The 20,593-nt window shown below is 38.4% G+C and overlaps 1 protein-coding gene across 4 annotated transcripts in view; it reads left to right on the forward strand.

Moving 5' to 3' along the window:
- The window catches only part of PRRC1 (proline rich coiled-coil 1), a 54,204-nt gene that overhangs the window by 14,294 nt on the left and 19,317 nt on the right, over window positions 1–20,593 (forward strand). For all 4 annotated transcript variants that reach the window (XM_025860900.2, XM_073878613.1, XM_025860901.2 and 1 more), the window contains exons 6-7: window positions 346–509; window positions 6,546–6,649. In XM_025860900.2, coding sequence (XP_025716685.1) covers window positions 346–509; window positions 6,546–6,649 — 268 coding nt within the window. The remainder of the gene's footprint in view (window positions 1–345; window positions 510–6,545; window positions 6,650–20,593) is intronic.

Here is a 20,593-nt window from a genome sequence, read left to right on the forward strand (position 1 = left end):
GTCAGGAAAAGTGGTAGTTTGGGTCTAAGCACTTGGAATAAGATGCTGTTAGATGAGGAGATGAAAACGTGTGTGATGGATCAGCTGTGTAGTGAAAAGAAGATTCTGGTATGTGACAGACCTAGGTTTGAGTCCCGACATCATTGCTAAGTAAGTAGCTGTGTTACCTTCGGCAAGGCCTTATCAATCTTAGTTTCCTCAGCCTATAAAAAAGTTCATCATCTGTATCTTGCTGTATTTTGTGAGGTCCGTAATCATTGTGTAATAAAATGTTAGCATATGGTATTGCTTATGAGAATTTCATTATATTAATTTGGAATTGAAATTTTCTTCTGATCTTTGTAGAATCTGGAGGTGAACTGGATATTGTAGTGACCTCAAATAAAGAAGTAAAAGTTGCTGCCGTCCGAGATGCTTTCCAGGAGGTCTTTGGCTTAGCTGTGGTCATCGGGGAAGCTGGACAGTCCAATATTGCCCCACAGCCAGTGGGCTATGCGGCTGGATTAAAAGTGAGTAATACAACACCATTTTTCAGCATAAAGAAACTGGCGGTTAATTTTTTCATAATTCTGATAATCTTTTGCTCTTTATGGAGCTAATGGGTTTTTACATTCTGAGGTATTGATCATCTCGGTTTTTATTTAGACAACTGTTGTGTAATGAAGATACAGTGGAGTTTTAATTTAAAGAAACTCAGGGTAGGTTTTGATGCTTGGGCAGGGGAGGAAACACTTGCAGAGAACACAGAGAGAGTAGTTAGTCCTAAAAGAAATCTTAATCTAGTGCTAACCTTTAAGTCCTACTGAATTTAAAAATTTTGTACTGAGGGCGCCTGGGTGGCTCAGTTGGTTAAGCGACTGCCTTCGGCTCAGGTCATGGTCCTGGAGTCCCTGGATTGAGTCCCACATCAGGCTCCCTGCTCAGCAGGGAGTCTGCTTCTCCCTCTGACCCTCCCCCCTCTCATGTGCTCTCTGTCTCATTCTCTCTCTCAAATAAATAAAATCTTTAAAAAAAAAAAATTTTTTTTGTACTGAAATTACAGTACCATTAGAATTTTCTAAGCTTTTTGTTACTATCACTATTAATAATACTTTACACTTACATATTTCTTCATGGTTTTGGGGACTCTAACATATTTGAAAGTTTCCAGAGTAGTAATGGGGTTCCAGTAGGCAGGTTCTAGATTGACCTTCTCCTTTTCTCTTGTACTTGGTGAAGGGACTCAGCATTCATCCGGAAAGCTTTCCCTTGCTTTGATTCTTACCCTTCTCCATCCTTTTAATTCCCTTGCCTTAAGGACCTGACTGCCTGGCACCTTACGGGTATGTATAACACCTCTATAATACCAGAGTTTGCCAAGGTCTCTTTTAATAGAGACCTGTTAAATATTATCAATAATAACATCAATAGGAAGAGGCTTCCTTAGTTTTTCCATAGTGAGAGAAGAGGATCTTCTGATCAAGCCTATAGATAATAGATCCTCCATGACAGGGACAGATGATAGGGTAACTTATTTTAAAGAGAAATTTCATACAACCCACATACACCACCACTTCAATATTACAGTTTATCTTCTGGCCTGTTCCTATTAAAAAACTTGTCACACATCTGCGTGAAACCAGTTCCATTCCCGGTGAACTAGGTCTGGCCCCTCAAGCCAGTGAAGGTTAAAGTTCCAAGAACCCTGTCCTCTCATACATTTTTTTACCACCAGCATATAGACACGCAAGAACAAGTGAACAGTGAACAGGTCATCAGCATACAAATATTTCTCCCACTTAAAGCAAATGAAAGAAATTTTGAACAGATTTTTTTTAACCTCCTCTTCTCATCATCTACCACCTTAATTTTTTTGCTGCTTTTTGCAGCAAAACTCCTCCAAAGAATTGCCAACATTTTATCTCTAATTGTTTCCTTCATATTCTCTTACACCCGGCCCAGTCAGGTGCTTAGCCTGACTCCCCAGAGAATGCTGTGCAGGCCAGCAGTGTTTCCCATCTTGTTTTGCTTGTCACTGGCTTTTGAGACAGTTATTATTCTTTAATGTGTCTTTCACTTGACTTCTGAAGTGCCATACTTTTGTTTTTTTCCTTGCTTCACTGTTTGCTCACTCCCCTGTGCCTCCTTTGCTGGTTCCCCCTAATGATCTTGTCCTTACATTGCCTCCCTCGTGAGTTGATAGTGTCTGGTGGCTTTAAATACCATCTGTGTCTGGACAGTTTCAAGTTTCTATCTCCAGCACAGGCCTCTCATGTCAACTAGATTTATGTAAAAGTTGCCTTCTCAACCCCTTAACTTGAATGGCTCAAACTTAACCATGTTTAGCATCCATCTACTTTAATTTCCTCCAAGCCTGCTCCTCTGGCCTTGTCCATCTACGTTCATTGATGGCAGAACTCTCCTTCCGTTTTCTCAGGTGAGAAACCTTGGAGTCACCCTTGACTCCTCTCTTTACCTATGTCCAGTTCATTAAGAAATCTTGTTTGTCCTCCACACTTGTTCACAGTGTGTCCAGCATCTGACTGCTTCTCACATGCCCACCGCCACTGCACTGTCTTGGTGGAACCTTGCCATTGCCTTCTACTAGGCCCTCCGATTTTAGGGTTGTCTGATAGGGTAACCTTATGGCCCTCTAGGTCCTTCTGAATGGAGTAGCCAGGTGATCCTTTCAGGTCACAGGTCAGAGCGTGTCACTTGTGTTTCAGCACTTTATATTTTACCCGTTGTAAACCCACATTCCTGACGGTGGCTTCCACGGCCCCACACAGTCTGGCTGACATGGCGCTTGTTCCCTGTCTGGCTGCCTCTCCGGCTGGTCTTCCCCTTGCTCACTTGCGCCAGGCACGTTGGCTCCCTTCTAGCTCTTCCTGCTTGACTGGCATGCCTTCGCTTAGCCTTTGCACTAGCTCTTTCTTCTCTCGGGGACATTCTCCCTCAAATGTGTACTTGGTTGGCTCTCTTAAACCTTCTTTAAGTCTTCAATCTTCCTTGCACGGCGCGCCCTGTCCTGACTGCCTGTTTAGTACTGCATTCCACATTTGTGTACCAAGATCACCCTTCTGTGCCTCTGTTTTCTTTCCTGTAGTACTCAGCACCTTCTCCTACACTCTGTCATTGTGTTTTATAGTGTTTTCCCACAAGAATTAAGGTCCTTAAGAGCAGGAATTTTGGTTTGGTTCACAGATGTGAACTCTTAGATGTCCTTTAGAATGAATATCTAGCAGTTTTATCAAAATGTCTAAACTGTAAACATCAGAATTAAAAGTGTAAGGGTATGTTTTTAAAATTAATCATTTATTTCCTCAAGTTAGCAGTCTAATACAGAAAACATTTTCATTGTAGGATCTGCTTTCAATTTTGGTTTAACACCCTATCAGTTTCACTAGAAGAATAAAGATTTTTCACTTAATAGCACTCCAGCGACCCACCTGTTACAGTACCTTGATCGAACCTCCACAATCAAACAGTGGTCTTCAAACAGGTCTAGAAGAACCTCTGTTGATACACAAAGATTTTACAAGATCTAAGGAGACCCAGAGAGTTTTAGGGAACCCAGCTTCTTCAGCTTCCATATGTATACTCTTGCCTAAAAATTTTCTGCCTGAATATGTACCTGTGATTAAGGCAACTTGTTCTCCTTTCCCATCTCCCTCTTAGGAAGCCCTATTCTCTCCCTTTGGGAAATGAAACATACCTCTTACCCACCAAATAGTCATGTGATACACTGCCTCCGAATATAAAAGACTCCTGAGTGTCATCTGAAGGGACAATTCAAAATTGTTTTTGATGTTGGGAATACAAATAACATAATGACTGGGTAAAACCCTTTTGCAAGTCATGTGGTTTCCAGTTGTTTGTTCCCATCAAAACTGAAAAGGGACCAGACAGAGTTGTCAGTTGATAGGTCATTAATTTTTGAGGATAAATCACCATGTGATATTTGGAATATAACTCAAAATTTTCATGGTTTTTAAAACGTGTCTTAAATATTTTGTTACATTAAATATTATTACATAGAAGATACTTAAAATCATTAGGTGCTGTTCTTAAAAGGCTGATTGAGATTTTTTTCTAAAAGAAAAACCTCATCTTCTAGGTAATATTAATACTTCAGTTTATGTGGTGGTTTTATTAGTGTTTGACAGATTCATTTTTGCTGTTGGTTTTTGCCCTTCAAATTCAAATATTTGGGTTTCTTTTCTATAATTTTTAATAAAAGCTTAAAATCAAAATTCACTGAAACTGATGCATGCATGGGAAAATCATTTACAAATTTATCAGCTGTTTTTTTCAGAAGCAGTAGAGGGAGCTAATGAGAAGAAAAGTAATGTAGAATCCTAGAATATTAAAATTTGAACCCAGATGTTTTACTCCCCATCAGACTTTATTTGAAGTAAATGACTGAAGGAAAACTTAGGTTTAAAGAAATAAATCTGCCATAAGTAACATTAGGGAGCTTCTGAAACTTATGTGCCAACCATTAATTTCATTGCAGAGCCAGTCATAGTTATGACCACTGATTTATAACTTACTTTGGGCGCCTGGGTGGCTCAGTTGGTTGAGCGACTGCCTTCGGCTCAGGTCATGATCCTGGAGTCCCAGGAGTGAGTCCCACATCGGGCTTCCTGCTCAGCAGGGGGTCTGCTTCTCCCTCTGACCCTCTTCCCTCTCGTGCTCTCTCTCTCAAATAAATAAATAAAATCTTAAAAAAAACAACTTACTTTACCAAAGATGTAGGTAATATTTATATGCAGGTAAGAAGAAGCATGGAATTTTGATTAAACCAAATCGCTTAGTATAAACTCTTAGAGTACAGGATAAGCTCTGGGGGCCTTTCTGTATCTTCTGTTTGAGATAATTACTTCAGTGTGGCCTCAAAACTACCTGATTCTTGATTCCTTACACTTCTGAAAATAAAGTTAAAATTTTATTCTCAAAACATTGGTAGGGGCTGATCTTAAAGTGTCTATTTTTGTGATTCCAAAAGATGCCACACTTAATTAACATCAGAGGAGAAGAGGCACATTATAACCCCCTCTTCGTTTTCCTTATGAAATATAAGGTCCTATGTTGTAGTATAGTAAAAAAATGAACCAACTTAGTTTCCTGGAAACAAATCTAGGAATATTTTGTTGTAGTGCTTAGCTTAGATATCTTCAAAGAGTTAGGGATGAATCTCTTAAATATCCCACTAACTCCCTAATAGTTTTTACTGAATTAACATTTATTTAAACTTACTCATAATCAAAATTCAACCATAACTGATTTCCTCTTGGGAGGAAAATGATTTAGGCAAATTTACATTATCCAGTATAACATCTTACCTGTTACGTTTTCTTTCAAATTCATCAGCTGCCTCCTCATTCACTGTCAGTAGATTTACATCATTCAGATTCTTAACATGAGTAATAAAAATTTTTAAGAAGGCCCTTATTTCTTCCCTTCTTCGTTTTTTCATGTAGTATTTTCTTACTGAATGTCTCTAGGGTTAGACAGTTGTGCGTGGTACTAGAGAGATAAGAATGAGCAAAAATACAGTCGATATTAGTATAGCTTAATGCATACCTTCTTTCATCCTTAATCTTTTATAAGCCAGTGTCTTAAATTGGTTTACCCATTTTCATGCACTGGTCACCTTCTCTTCTTTATTTCTGTTGTCTCTGAAGTAAGTCTAGTTGTCTTTAGAAGTGTCCTAGCTTTTAAATTTTTCATTTGATGAGAATTGACCACTTTTTCTCATTCACTACTTCTCTCTGCTGTCCATAGGAAAAGTACGCTAATGTATTATCCATGGTAGTTTTATTCAAAAACAGAATGCATTTTGTCTTGCTTTTTGAACACTTACTGTCACTTCTCTTATGATCACTGTTTATGAAGTGATTCAGATAAAGTAGTAAATAGCAACTTTACTAAAAACTTGTAGTTTTCTACCATAAGAAATGTATTGATGATTTTGAGTTATCTATACAGTGTTCTCAGCCCCTCAGTTTTGTTGCATAAATGGTAAATAAGTTTTGGTGCAATGTATACATTTGCAGTTAAATATAAATCAGCTGCCATTTTGGTGCATATTTTAAGGCTATATTTAAATGAAGTCAGAAGCAAGAGGAAAAAAACATTCACTTTGATACGATTGCCTACCTAGATACCTCAAGGAAATATTAATTAAAAACTACTAGGACTGAAAAAAGATTTTTATCAGTAAGATATCCCCTTGGCAGATCAACATTAAGAAGTACATAGTTTCATTTTATTAGTAATAACCAAGTAGAACATTAATATAAAAAAAATCCATTTCGTAGTAGCAACCAAAATAATAGTGTATGTGGGAATAACTTGGAATATGCTCTATAAACTGTTAATACTGAGGGGAACATGATTGGACTTTTGCACTGTTTACTCTTTATACTTCTGCACTGTTCGAATGTTTACAATGGGTATATAGGTGTTCGTGTGTAAATATATTTATTACTTGTATAACCATATTAGTATATTTAATACTGAATAATTAGAAATGGTTTCTAACCTACATGGTTGTCATTCAGGGTGCCCAGGAACGGATAGACAGCTTGCGTCGAACTGGAGTGATCCATGAAAAGCAGACTGCTGTGTCAGTAGAAAACTTCATTGCAGAATTGCTACCTGACAAGTAAGAGGCTTTTTTTTTTTTTTAACATAATTACAAGTTGGTTTTCTTGTAATGACTCTTAGCAATTTTCAGATATACAGTACAGTATAAAGTGTAGTCACTGTGCTGTACATTTTATCCTCATGACTGACTTTATAACTGAAAGTTTCTTTTAACAACCCCCTTCACTCGTTTTACTTGCCCCACCCACCCACCACCCTTCCAAACATCAGTCTGTTCTTTGTATCTGTGAGTTCATATTTTTTTATTCTGTGTAAAAGTGGGATCATACAGTATTTTTCTGGGACTTATTTCCCTTAGTATAATGCCCTGAAGGTCCACTCATATTGTTGCAAATGGCAAGATTTTCTTCTTTTTCCACGGCTGAATAATTGTGTGTGTGTGTGTGTGTGTGTGTGTGTATACGTGTGTACACACCACATTTTCTTTATTCATTCTTCCATTGACGGATACTTAGATTGTTTCCGTGTCTTAGTTATTGTAAATAATGCTGCAATGAACATGGATTGGGGGGGGGTGCATATATCTCTTCAAGGTAGTGTTCTCATTTCCCTCAGATAAATACACAGAAGTGGAATTGCTGGATCAATATGGCTCATTTAATTTTTTGAGGAACCTCCATATTGTTTTGTACCAGTTGACATTCTCATCAAGGGCTTGCTTTATCTCCATATCTTTTCCAATACTTACTTTTTTGACTTTTTGGTAATAGCCATCCTAACAGGTGTAAGGTGATGTCCCGTTATGGTTTTGATTTGCATATCCCTGATGATGAGTGAGGTTGAGCATCTTTTCATGTACATGTTGGTCATCTGTATGTCTTTGGGAAACTATTCAGAGCCTCTGCCCATTTTTTAATTGGATTGTTTTTTCTTGAGTTCTTTGAGTTTTTTAATCTATTTTAGATGTTAAACACCTTATGAGGAATGTGATTTGTTAATGTTTTTTCCCCTTTAGTAGGTTGCCTTTTCATTTTGTTGATGGGTTTCTTTTGCTGTGTAGAACCTTTTTAGTTTGATGTAGTCTTACTTACTGATTTTTGCTTTTGTTGCCTTTGCTTTTGGTGTCAAATCCAAAAAATGATCACCAAGACTGATACCAAGCAGCTTACTCCCTCTTGTCCTCTAGGAGTTTTATGGTTTCCAGTCTTAAGTTCAAGTCTTGAATCCATTCGAGTTTTTTTTTGTGTATGGTGTAAGTAGTCCAATTTCCCCAACACCATTTATTGTACAGGCTCTCTTCCCATTGTATATTCCTGGCTCCTTTAATTGACCATATATGTGTGGGTTTATCCCTCAGCTCGCTATTCTGTTGGATTGATCTTTGTGTCTGTTATTAGGCCAATACCATACTATTTTGATGAGCATAGCTTTGTAATATAGATTGAAATCAAAGAGTGATGCTGCTGCTTTCTCAAGATGGCTTTGGCTATTCAGGGTCTTATGGTTCCATACAAACTTTAGGGTTGTTCTATTTCTGTGAAAAATGCCGTTGGAATTTTTTTTTTTAAGATTTTATTTATTTATTTGACAGAGAGACAACGAGAGAGGGAACACAAGCAGGGGGAGTGGGAGAGGGAGAAGCAGGCTTCCCACTGAGCAGGGAGCCCGATGCGGAGCTCGATCCCAGGACCCTGGGATCATGACCTGAGCCGAAGGCAGCCGCTTAATGACTGAGCCACCCAGGCGCCCTGCTGTTGAAATTTTGATAGAAATTGCATTGAATCTGTAGATTGCTTTATGAATAGTGTGGCCATTTTAACAATTTTAATTCTTCCAATCCCTGAGTCTGGAATATTTTTCCATATATTTGAGTTTTCAGTTTTTTTCATCAATGTCTCATAGTTTTCAGAGTAGAGATCTTTCACCTTCTTAGTTAAATCTATTCCTCAGTGTTTTGTTCTTTTGGATGCGTTTGTAAGTGGTATTGTTTCATTTTTTTCTTTTTGATAGTTTATTAGTATATAGATATTGCAACAGATTTTGGCATATTGATTTTTTATTCTGCAACTTTACTGAATTCATTTATGAGTTCTAACTTTTTTTTTTTTTTTTTTTTTAGTTTTTAGTGTTTTCCTGTATGTAGCATCATCTGAAAATAGGCAACGGTTTTCCTTCTTCCTTTCCAATTTGGATGGCTTTTATTTGCTTTCCTTGCTTAATTAATTGCTCTGGTAAGGATTTTCAATACCATATTGAATAATGGAAGTGGAAAGAATGGGCATCCTTGTCTTGTTCCTGATCTTAGGGGAAACACTTTCAGCTTTTCATTGTTGCATATGATACTAGCTATGGGCTTGTCATATGTGGCCTTTACTATTGTGAGTACATTCCTTCTGAACCTGTTTGGAGAGTTTTTATCATTAACAGTTGTGTTGAATTTTATCACGTGCTTTTTCTGCATCTGTTGAGATGATCGTATGATTTTTGCCCTTGATTTTGTTAATGTGTTGTATCACATTGATATGTGGATGTGGAAACATCTCTACATCTCTGTAGAATAAATCCTAAATCATGTGTATGATCCTTTTAATATATTGTTGAATTTGGTTTAATATTCTGTTGAAAATTTTTACTTATATGTTTCTCATGGAAATTGGCCTTTGATTCTCTTTTCTGTTGTGTCCTTGTCTGATTTTAATATGCTGTAATGCTGGCCTTGTAAAATGAGTTTGGAAATGTCCCTTATCTTATTGTTTTGGAAGACTTTGAGAAGCATTGGTAGTAATTTTTCTTTAAATGTGTGGTAGAGTTCACCAGTGAAGGTGTCTGGTCCTGACTTTTGTTTGTTGGGAAGTTTTTGATTACTAACAAGAATTTCCTCACTAGAAATCGATCTGTTCAGATTTTCGATTTCTTCATGATTCAGTCTTGGTAGGTAGTATGTTTCTAGAAATGTAGCCATGTATTCTAGGTTGTCTAGTTTGGTGGCATATAATTATTCAGTAAGAGGCTTACCCTTTTGTTTGTCTTATGAGCAAAATACAATCGGTCCTGGGGGGCTGACACTGAATACCTAGTAAAAAAATGTATCCTATTTTAGAGAAAATTATATTCTGGTCTAGCTATGTCATTTAACTAGCTGTGTGATCTCTAAAGCTCAGCTCACATTTCTACCCAGGTTTCTCCTTTTTAATTATAAACTGGAGATAGTAATGCCTGCATTGTAAGATTGTGTGTACAATCATTGAATATGATAGCACTAAATTTGAGAGGATACAATTCTGTATTGGCTTAGAGGTAATTGATCACCAGTAACCAACATAGTCATTCACACAGTTACTCGGCATAATGGAAGGTATGTGCAACAGGGCCTGGTGGCAGTCACCAGGTTTGAAATCTAGCAATGATGCTTATCTACTTAGTTTGGAGAATATTCAGAGAATAGGATTTGTTATGGTCTTGAAGGGCTTTGTACTTTAGATGGCTTTTTTATGGAAGAAATTATTTTTAACATGCTGAATTTATTTATACTGAAAGAGCTTCCCAGCTGTTGAAATTGGTCTCTTTTGTAATCACATTTGGTTTTGTTACATTTTTTGTTTATTTAGTATTGAGTAGCATTGTGCCTGGTACTTTATGGCTATAGTATATTAAAAACGTTCTCCAACTCTGAGGTTATACTGTTGGCCAGTTGGGAGAAAATATGTACACAGATGAACAGTTTTAAGTGCATAAAATAATGTGTAATTTTTTGCTGATAGGAAATGTTATATACAATTCGAGGAAAAATAACTGAGTGTAGAGGTAGCGTCAGATGAGATTCGTGAGTGATTGGGACTTGTGCGGGATTGTGAAGAGTAGGTAAAATTTGGATAAGTGGCAGGAATAGGACATTCTGAGTGGAAGAAAAGCTTGAAGATGATGAAGAGGATTCTGGGGTCAGTGGTTACATTAGCTTTGCTGATCATTTGTTGGATTTAGGAAATCAAGAAGTGGTTTGGAGACAGATGTGTGAAGAGCTTTGAATGGTAGGGTGACAAGCTGCTTTCTCCAGATTGCTTTGGCTGTTCAAGGTCTTTTGTGGCTTTATACGTATTTTGGTATTATTTGCTCTAGTTCTGTGAAGAATACTACCAGTATTTTGATAGGGATGCATTGAATCTGTAGATTGTTTTGGGTACTGTGGACATTTTAATGCTATTGATTTTACTACGTAAGCATGGAATATCTTTCCATTTGTGTCACCTTCCCTTTTTCTTCATTGTCTTACAGTTTTAAGAGTACGGCATCTTTCACCTTCTTTGCTAAATATATTCCTAGGTATTTTATTCATTTGATGCACTTGTAAATGGGACTGTTTTCTTAATTTCTCTTTCTGCTACTTTGTTATTAGTATACAGAGATATACCAGATTTCCATGTGTTGATTTTATATCTTGCAACTTCACTGAGTTTATTAGTTTAGTTTTTTGGTGGCGTCTTTAAGTTTTCCTATACATAGTATCATATTCTCTTTCATTATTGATGGTTTGACTTTTTCCTTACCCAATTTGGTTGCCTTTTATTTATTTTTTCTTGTCTGGTTTCTGTGGCTAGAACTTAGTGCTCTGTTGAATAAAAGTGGTCAGAGTGGACATCTTTGTCTCAGTCTTAGGGGAAAATCTTTTAGTTTTTCACCATTATGATGTTACCTGTGGGTTTGTCATGTATGGTCTTTATTATGTTGAGTGTGTTCCCTCTAAACCCACTTTATTGGGAATTCTTATCATGAACGGATGTTGAATTTTATCAAGTGCTCTTTCTGCAATTACTGAAATGATCATACGGTTTTTATCCCAGGTTTTGTTAATGTGATATATCACATTGATTTGCAAATGTTGAACCAGTCTTGCATCCCTGGAATAAGTCCCACTCAGTTGTTGTGATTATTTTAATGTATTGTTGAATTTGGTTTGCTAATGTTTTGAGGATTTTTGCATCTGTGTTCATCAGGGATATTGGCCTATAACTTTCTTTTTTGTAGTGTTCTTGTCTAATTTTGCTATCAGGGTAATGCTGGCCTTGTGGAATGAATTTGGAATTTGGAAGTTTTCCTTCCTTTTCTGTTTTTCTGGATAGACCTCTAAATAACTCAGAATTCTCTTGTGAAACTGCCTGGTCCTGGATTTTGTTTGTTGGGGGCTTTTGGATTACTTAGTTTTGTTACTAGTAAATAATCTGTTCACATTTTCTGTTTCTTCCTGATTCAGTCTTGTATGTTTTTTGGAATGTATATATTTCTTCCAGGTTGTCTAGTTTGGTGGCATATAATTTTTCATAGTAGTCACAAGTATCTCTAAAATTTTTTGACTTTTTTTTCTTGATTAGTCTGGCTAAAGGTTGATTTTGTTTATGGTTTCAAAGAAGTAGCTCTTGACTTTTTTTTTTTTTTTTTTTTGGTTTTTCTTTCCACTCTGATCTTTATTATTTTTTTCCTTGTATGATCTTTGAGCTTAGTTCTTTTCCTAGGTCCGTTAGGTTATAAGGTGGAACTTTTTAGTTGAGGTAGGCTTTTTGCTGTGTCCCAAAGATTTTCAGCCATTGGGTTTCCATTTTCAATTGTTTCCAAGGATTTTTTCAGTTCCTCTTTGATTTCTATGTTGACCCTTTGGTTTAGTAAGTAGCATATTGTTTGGCCTCCATGTGTTCCTGTTTTTCCTAGTTTTTTTTCCCTTGTAATTGATTTCCAGTTTGATAGCCTTATGGTAGGAAAGGGTGCTTGATAGGATTTTATTCTCTGACATTTATTGAGACTTGTTTTTGGCCTAACATATGATTTATCCTGGGAACATTCCATTTGCTGTTGAAAAGAATGTCTTCAGTTGGTTTTGGAAGGAATGTTGTATGTAGATGTGTTAATAAATCCTTCTGGTTGGAAGCTGCCATTTTCTTACTGATTTTCTGTGTGGATGATCATTGATATAAGTGGGGGAGGGGTAAAATCCCTTAGTGTTATTGTTTTACTGTCACTTTCTCCCTTGAGATCTGCTAATACTTGTTTTGCATATTTAGATGTTCCAGTGTTGGGTACACAGATAATTGCCATTATTCTACTCTCTTGTTGGATTGATCCCATTACTATTATGTAATGCCTTCTTCGTCTTTTATTACAGTCTTTGTTTCAAAATCTGTTTGCCCTGATACATGTCATGCTTCCCAGTTTTTGGTTTTTTTTGCTTCCATTTGCATGAAATACCTTTTTCCACCCCTTCACTTAAAAGTCTCCGTGTGTCTGTAGGTATAAAGTGAGTCTCCTTTAGGCTGCATGTAGATGGGTCTTGTTTTTTATCCAGTCACCCTATGTCTTTTGATTGGAGCATTTAGACATTTACATTTGAAGTAATTACTGATAGGTGCAGACTTCACCACCATTTCATTGTTTTGTAGTTTCTGTAGTTCTGCCATGTTCCCTTCTCTTTTATTGTGACTGATGGCTTTCTGTAGTATTATGTTGTAGTTTTATTTTTTGTGTATTTATAATAGGCTTTGGGTTTGTAGTTATCATGAGATTCCTATACAACATTTTAAGTTATGTAGTCTATGAAGTTGATCTGTTAAGTTCAGACACATTTAGAAAGCACTTTACTCATTCCTCTTTTATGTATATGATGTCATATTTTGTATCTTTTTATTTTGTGAATCTCTGGATCTCTTAATTAGTGTAGATATGATTGATTTTACTAATTTTGTTTTTATTTTATTTTTTTTAAATTTTTTATTATGTTAATCACCATATATTACATCATTAGTTTTTGATGTAGTGTTCCATGATTCATTGTTTGTTCATAACACCCAGTGCTCCATGCAGAATGTGCCCTCTTTAATACCCATCACCAGGCTAACCCATCCCCCTACCCTCCTCCCCTCTAGAACCCTCAGTTTGTTTTTCAGAGTCCATCATCTCTCATGGTTCGTCTCCCCCTCTGACTTACTCCCCTTCATTTTTCCTCTCCTGTTATCTTCTTCTTTTTCTTTTTTCTTAAAATATGTTGTGTTATTTGTTTCAGAAGTACAGATCTGTGATTCAACAGTCTTGTACAATTCACAGCGCTCACCGTAGCACATACCCTCCCCAATGTCTATCACCCAGCCACCCCTCCCTCCCACCCCCAACCACTCCAGTAACACTCAGTTTGTTTCCTGAGATTAAGAATTCCTCATATCAGTGAGGTCATATGATACATGTCTTTCTCTGATTGACTTATTTCACTAAGTATAACACCCTCCAGTTCCATCCATGTCGTTGCAAATGGCAAGATCTCATTCCTTTTGATGGCTGCATAATCTTCCATTGTGTATATATACCACATCTTCTTTATCCATTCATCTGTCGGTGGACATCTTGGCTCTTTCCACAGTTTGGCTGTTGTGGACATTGCTGCTATAAACATTGGGGTGCACGTACCCCTTCGGGTCCCTACATTTGTATCTTTGTGGTAAATACCCAGTAGTGCAATTGCTGGATCGAATGGTAGCTCTAATTTCAACTGTTTGAGGAACCTCCATACTGTTTTCCAGAGTGGTTGCACCAGTTTGCATTCCCACCAACAGTGTAGGAGGGTTCCCCTTTCTCCACATCCCCGCCAACATCTATCGTTCCCTGACTTGTTAATTTTAGCCATTCTGACGGGTGTGAGGTGGTATCTCATTGAGGTTTTGATTTGGATTTCCCTGATGCTGAGCGATGTTGAGCACTTTTTCATGTGCCTGTTGGCCATTTGGATGTCTTCTTTGGAAAAATGTCTGTTCATGTCTTCTGCCCATTGCTTGATTGGATTATTTGTTCTTTGGGTGTTGAGTTTGATAAGTTCTTTATAGGTTTTGGATACTAGCCCTTTATCTGATATGTCATTTGCAAATATTTTCTCCCAATCTGTCGGTTGTCTTTTGGTTTTGTGGACTGTTTCTTTGGCTGTGCAAAAGCTTTTTATCTTGATGAAATCCCAATAGTTCATTTTTGCCCTGGCTTCCCGTGCCTTTGGCGATGTTTCTAGGAAGAAGTTGCTGTGGCTGAGGTCGAAGAGGTTGCTACCTGTGTTCTCCTTTAGGATTTTGATGCACTCCTGTCTCACGTTTAGTTCTTTCAACCATTTGGAGTCTATTTTTGTGTGTGGTGTAAGGAAATGGTCCAGTTTCATTCTTCTGCATGTGGCTGTCCAATTTTCCCAACACCATTTGTTGAAGAGACTGTCTTTTTTCCATTGGACATTCTTTCCTGCTTTGTCAAAGATAAGTTGACCATAGAGTTGAGGGTCCGTTTCTGGGCTCTCGATTCTATTCCATTGATCTTTGTGTCTATTTTTGTGCCAGGACCATACTGTCTTGATGATGACAGCTTTGTAATAGAGCTGGAAGTCCGGAATTGTGATGCCGCCAGCTTTGCTTTTCTTTTTCAATATTCCTCTGGCTATTCGGGGTCTCTTCTGGTTCCATACAAATTTTAGGATTACTTGTTCCATTTCTTTGAAAAAAGTGGATGGTATTTTGATGGGGATTTCATTGAATGTGTAGATTGCTCTAGGTAGCATTGATATCTTCACAATGTTGGTTCTCCCAGTCCATGAGCATGGAACATTTTTCCATTTCTTTGTGTCTTCTTCAATTTCTTTCCTGAGTATTTTATAGTTTTCTGAGTACAGATCCTTTGCCTCTTTGGTTAAATTTATTCCTAGGTATCTAATGGTTTTGGGTGCAATTGTAAATGGGATCGACTCCTTGATTTGTCTCTCTTCTGTCTTGTTGTTGGTGTATAGGAATGCCACTGATTTCTGTGCATTGATTTTATATCCTGCTATTTGACTGAATTCCTGTATGAGTTCTAGCAGTTTTGGGGTGGAGTCTTTTGGGTTTTCCACATAAAGTATCATATCATTTGCAAAGAGTGAGAGTTTGACTTCCTCTTTGCCGATTTGGATGCCTTTGATTTCTTTTTGTTTTCTGGTTGCTGTGGCTAGGACTTCTAATACTATGTTGAATAGCAATGGTGAGAGTGGACATCCCTGCCACGTTCCTGACCTTAGGGGAAAAGCTCTCAGCCTTTCCCCATTGAGAATGATATTCGCTGTAGGTTTTTCATAGATGGCTTTTATGATATTGAGGTATGTATCCTCTAACCCTATACTCTGAAGAGTTTTGATCAAGAAAGGATGCTGTACTTTGTCAAATGCTTTTTCTGCATCTATGGAGAGGATCATATGATTCTTGTTCTTTCTTTTGTTAATGTATTGTATCACGTTGATTGATTTGCGGGTGTTGAACCAGCCTTGCAGCCCAGGGATAAATCCCACTTGGTCGTGGTGAATAATCCTTTTAATGTACTGTTGGATCCTATTGGCTAGTATTTTGGTGAGAATTTTTGCATCCATGTTCATCAAGGATATTGGTCTGTAATTCTCCTTTTTGGTGAGGTCTTTGTCTGGTTTTGGGATCAAGGTAATGCTGGCCTCATAAAATGAGTTCGGAAGTGTTCCTTCCATTTCTATTTTTTGGAACAGTTTCAGGAGAATAGGTATTAATTTTTCTTTAAATGTCTGATAGAATTCCCCTGGGAAGCCATCTGTCCCTGGGCTTTTGTTTCTTGGGAGAATTTCCTTAGTGGTTATAGGTCTGTTCAGGTTTTCCATTTCTTCCTGGTTCCATTTTGGTAGTTGATACATCTCTAGGAATGCACCCATTTCTTCCAGGTTATCTAATTTGCTGGCATAGAGTTGCTCATAGTATGTTCTTATAATTGTTTGTATTTCTTTGTTGTTGGTTGTGATCTCTCCTCTTTCATTCATGATTTTGTTGATTTGGGTCATTTCTCTTTTCTTTTTGATCAGTCTGGCCAGGGGTTTATCCATCTTGTTAATTCTTTCAAAGAACCAGCTCCTAGTTTCGTTGATCTGTTCTACTGTTCTTTTGGTTTCTAGTTCATTGATTTCTGCTCTGATCTTTATTATTTCTCTTCTCCTGCTGGGTTTAGGCTTTATTTGCTGTTCTTTCTCCAGCTCCTTTAGGTGTAGGGTTAGGTTGTGTATTTGAGACCTTTCTTGTTTCTTGAGAAAGGCTTGTATTGCTATATACTTTCCTCTCAGGACTGCCTTTGCTGTATCCCAAAGATTTTGAACAGTTGTGTTTCCATTTTCATTGGTTTCCATGAATTTTTTTTAATTCTTCTTTAATTTCCTGGTTGACCCATTCATTCTTTAGTAGGATGCTCTTTAACCTCCATGTATTTGAGTTCTTTCCGACTTTCCTCTTGTGATTGAGTTCTGGTTTCAAAGCACTGTGGTCTGAAAATATGCAGGGAATGATCCCAATCTTTTGGTACCGGTTGAGGCCTGATTTGTGACCTAGGGTGTGATCAATTCTGGAGAATGTTCCATGGGCACTAGAGAAGAATGTGTATTCCGTTGCTTTGGGATGGAATGTTCTGAATATGTCTGTGAAGTCCATTTGGTCCAGTGTGTCATTTAAAGTCTTTATTTCCTTGTTGATCTTTTGCTTAGATGATCTGTCCCTTTCAGTCAGGGGGTGTTAAAGTCCCCCACTATTATTGTATTGTTGTCAATGTGTTTCTTTGCTTTTGTTATTAATTGCCTTATATAATTGGCTGCTCCCATGTTCGGGGCATAGATATTTACAATTGTTAGATCTTCTTGTTGGATAGACCCTTTAAGTAGGATATAGTGTCCTTCCTCATCTTTTTTTTTTTTTTAAATCTTTATTTTTTTTTAAGATTTTTATTTATTTATTCATGAGAGACAGAGAGAGAGAGAGAAGCAGAGGGAGACGCAGGCTCCCAAGGAGCAGGGAGCCTGATGCGGGACTCGATCCCAGGACTCTGGGATCATGACCTCAGCTGAAGGCAGAGGCTTAACCATCTGAGCCACCCAGGTGCCCTTTCCTCATCTCTTATTACAGTCTTTGTTTTAAAATCTAGTTTGTCTGATATAAGGATTGCCACCCCAGCTTTCTTTTGGTGTCCATTAGCATGGTAAATGGTTTTCCACCCCCTCACTTTCAATCTGGGGGTGTCTTTGGGTCTAAAATGAGTCTCTTGCAGACAGCATATGGATGGGTCTTGTTTTTTAATCCAATCTGATAGCCTGTGTCTTTTGATTGGGGCATTTAGCCCATTTACATTCAGGGTAACTATTGAAAGGTATGAATTTAGTGCCATTGTATTGCCTGTAAGGTGACTGTTAACTGTTTGTTGTCTGTGTTCCTTTCTGATCTTTGCTGCTTTTAGGCTGTCTCTTTGCTTAGAGGACCCCTTTCAATATTTCTTGGAGGGCTGGTTTCGTGTTTGCAAATTCCTTTAGTTTTTGTTTGTTCTGGAAGCTTTTTATCTCTCCTTCTATTTTCAGTGACAGCCTAGCTGGATATAGTATTCTTGGCTGCATATTTTTCTTGTTTAGTGCTCTGAAGATATCTTGCCAGTCCTTTCTGGCCTGCCAGGTCTCTGTGGATAGGTCTGTTGCCAGTCTAATGTTTCTACCATTGTAGGTTACATATCTCTTCTCCCTAGCTTCTTTCAGGATTTTCTCTTTGTCTCTGAGACTCGTAAGTTTCACTATTAGATGTCGGGGTGTTGACCTATTATTATTGATTTTGAGAGGGGTTCTCTGTGCCTCCTGGATTTTTTTGCCTGTTTCCTTCCTCACATTAGGGAAATTCTCTGCTATTATTTCCTCCAATATACCTTCTGCCCCTCTCTCTCTTTCTTCTTCTTCTGGGAGCCCAATTATTCTAATGTTGTTTCCTCTTATCGTATCACTTATCTCTCGAATTCTGCCCTCGTGATCCTGTAGTTGTTTCTCTCTCTTTTTCTCAGTCTCTTTATTTTCCATCATTTGGTCTTCTATATCGCTGATTCTCTCTTCTGCCTCATTTATCCTAGCATTTAGTGCCCCCATTTTTGATTGCACCTCATCAATAGCCTTTTTGATTTCGACTTGGTTAGATTTTAATTCTTTTATTTCTCCAGAAAGGGTTTCTCTAATAACTTCCACGCTTTTTTCAAGCCCAGCTAGTATCTTTAAAGTCATGATTCTGAACTCTAGGTCCTACATCGTACTAATGTCCATATTGAGTAGGTCCCTGGCTGACGGTATTACCTCTTGTTCTTTTTGCTGAGGTGATTTTTTTCGTCTTGTCATTTTGTCCAGAGGAGAACAGATGAATGAGAGAACAGAATGCTAACAGGTTTACAACGTCCCCAGCAAATATACTGTATACACATCAGAAAAGACCTGAAACCAGGGGAAAAGAAAGGGAAAGAAAAAAGAAAGAGGAAAAAAAAAAAAGAAAAAAAAAGATAAAAACAAAAACAGACCAATACAAAAAAAGCAGAATATGATCAAATATGATTAGGCTGGTGCATAGATCAGTGCCACAACTAGATTTTGGGAGTATTTTGGTCTGTTAGAAAAAAGTGCCTCCTAAAATTTTAAAGGAAGAAAGACATATATGTATAAAATAAGGGTTGATACAATGAAGGGATGGAAGATGACTAAAGATGAAAATTATAAAAGATTTTATAAAAGGACTTGATAAGAAGTTGTTTGAAAAAAGATTTAAGAAAAAAAAAAGGAAAAAGGGAGAGAATGTGATCAGGCAGGAGACTAGAACAAAGCCATACACTAGTGATTTAGGGTATATTTTAATCTGTTAGAAGAAACTGTATCTCAAAATTTTAAAGAGAGAACAACTTATATATATATGCCAAAAATAAGGGTAACTACTATGAAGGGATAAAATATGACTCTGAAAATGAAAAATAAAGTTTTTTTTTTTTAAAAAGGGATTGATAAGATGTTGGTTGAAAAAGGGAAAAAGAAAAATTAAAAAACAGTTAACAAAAATTAACTTTGATGAACTAATGAATCATGGTAAAAAAAAGCCATGAATTCTATGTGCAGTATTCCCCTAGCGCTGGAGTTCTCCCGTTCTCCTTGATCGGTAAACTTGGTCTTGGTTTGCTGGCTGTTCGTGCTGATCTTCTGGGGGAGGGGCCTGTTGCCGTGGTTCCCAAATGTCTTTGCCGGAGGCGGAATTGCCCCGCCCTTGTCGGTCCGGGCTAAGCAAGCTGCTCGGGTTTGCTCTCAGGAGCTTTTGTTCCCTGCAAGCTCTCGGTACAGCCTTGGAGGACCAGGGTGAAAGTGGTGGCCTCCCAATCTGCACCCGGAGGAGCCGAGAACTCGGGGCCCCGCTCCTCAGTGCGCCCCCAGAGAAAAGCAATCACTCCCGTGTCCCCGGTCTCCGGCCGCACTCCATGCTCACCCGGCCTGTGACCGAGCGTTTCTATGTCTGGCACCCGACCCCGTGTGGAGTCTCCAAACCCAGCAGATCCCTGCGGTGCGTTCCCGCGCTGCTCCTCCCCGGGAAGGAAGGGGAGTGTCCCCACCTCTGCCGCTTGTTGGGTCCCTGCTGGGGGAGCAGTGGTCCAACTGGGCCACGGATCACAGTTTATGGCAACCCCGAGCTGAGAGCCCGCGCCTCAGCTCCGTCTCTGCAGCCGGCTTCCCCGCTCTGATACCTGGGAGCTCTGGCGCACTCAGGCACCCCCGGTCTTTCTGTGACCCCGAGGGTCCTGAGACCACACTGTCCCGCGAGGGTTCCACCCCCCGCTTAGCCACTGGAGCGACGTCCCTCAGCCGAGCCGACTTCTAAAAGTTCCGATTTTGTGCTCCGCGGCTCTATCACTTGCGAGAAGCGGCCGGCGGAGGCCCCTCCCCCGCCGTCTATCCTCCCGAATATCGCCTCGGATTCACTTCTCCGCACGTCCTACCTTCCAGTAAGTGGTCGCTTCTCTGTTCAGAGTTGTTGGTACTCTTCGATCTCCTGTTGAGTTCGTAGGTGTTCAGAATGGTTTGATCCCTATTCAGCTGAATTCCTGAGACCAGACGAAATCCAGGTCTCCTCCTCCTCCACCATCTTGCTCCGCCCCCCTGATTTTACTACTTTTGCCTTTTAATGTT

Source organism: Callorhinus ursinus, unplaced genomic scaffold, assembly GCF_003265705.2.
Source record: "Callorhinus ursinus isolate GAN/ISIS: 27379988/994484 unplaced genomic scaffold, GSC_fseal_2.0 scaffold30, whole genome shotgun sequence".
NCBI lineage: Eukaryota > Metazoa > Chordata > Mammalia > Carnivora > Otariidae > Callorhinus > Callorhinus ursinus.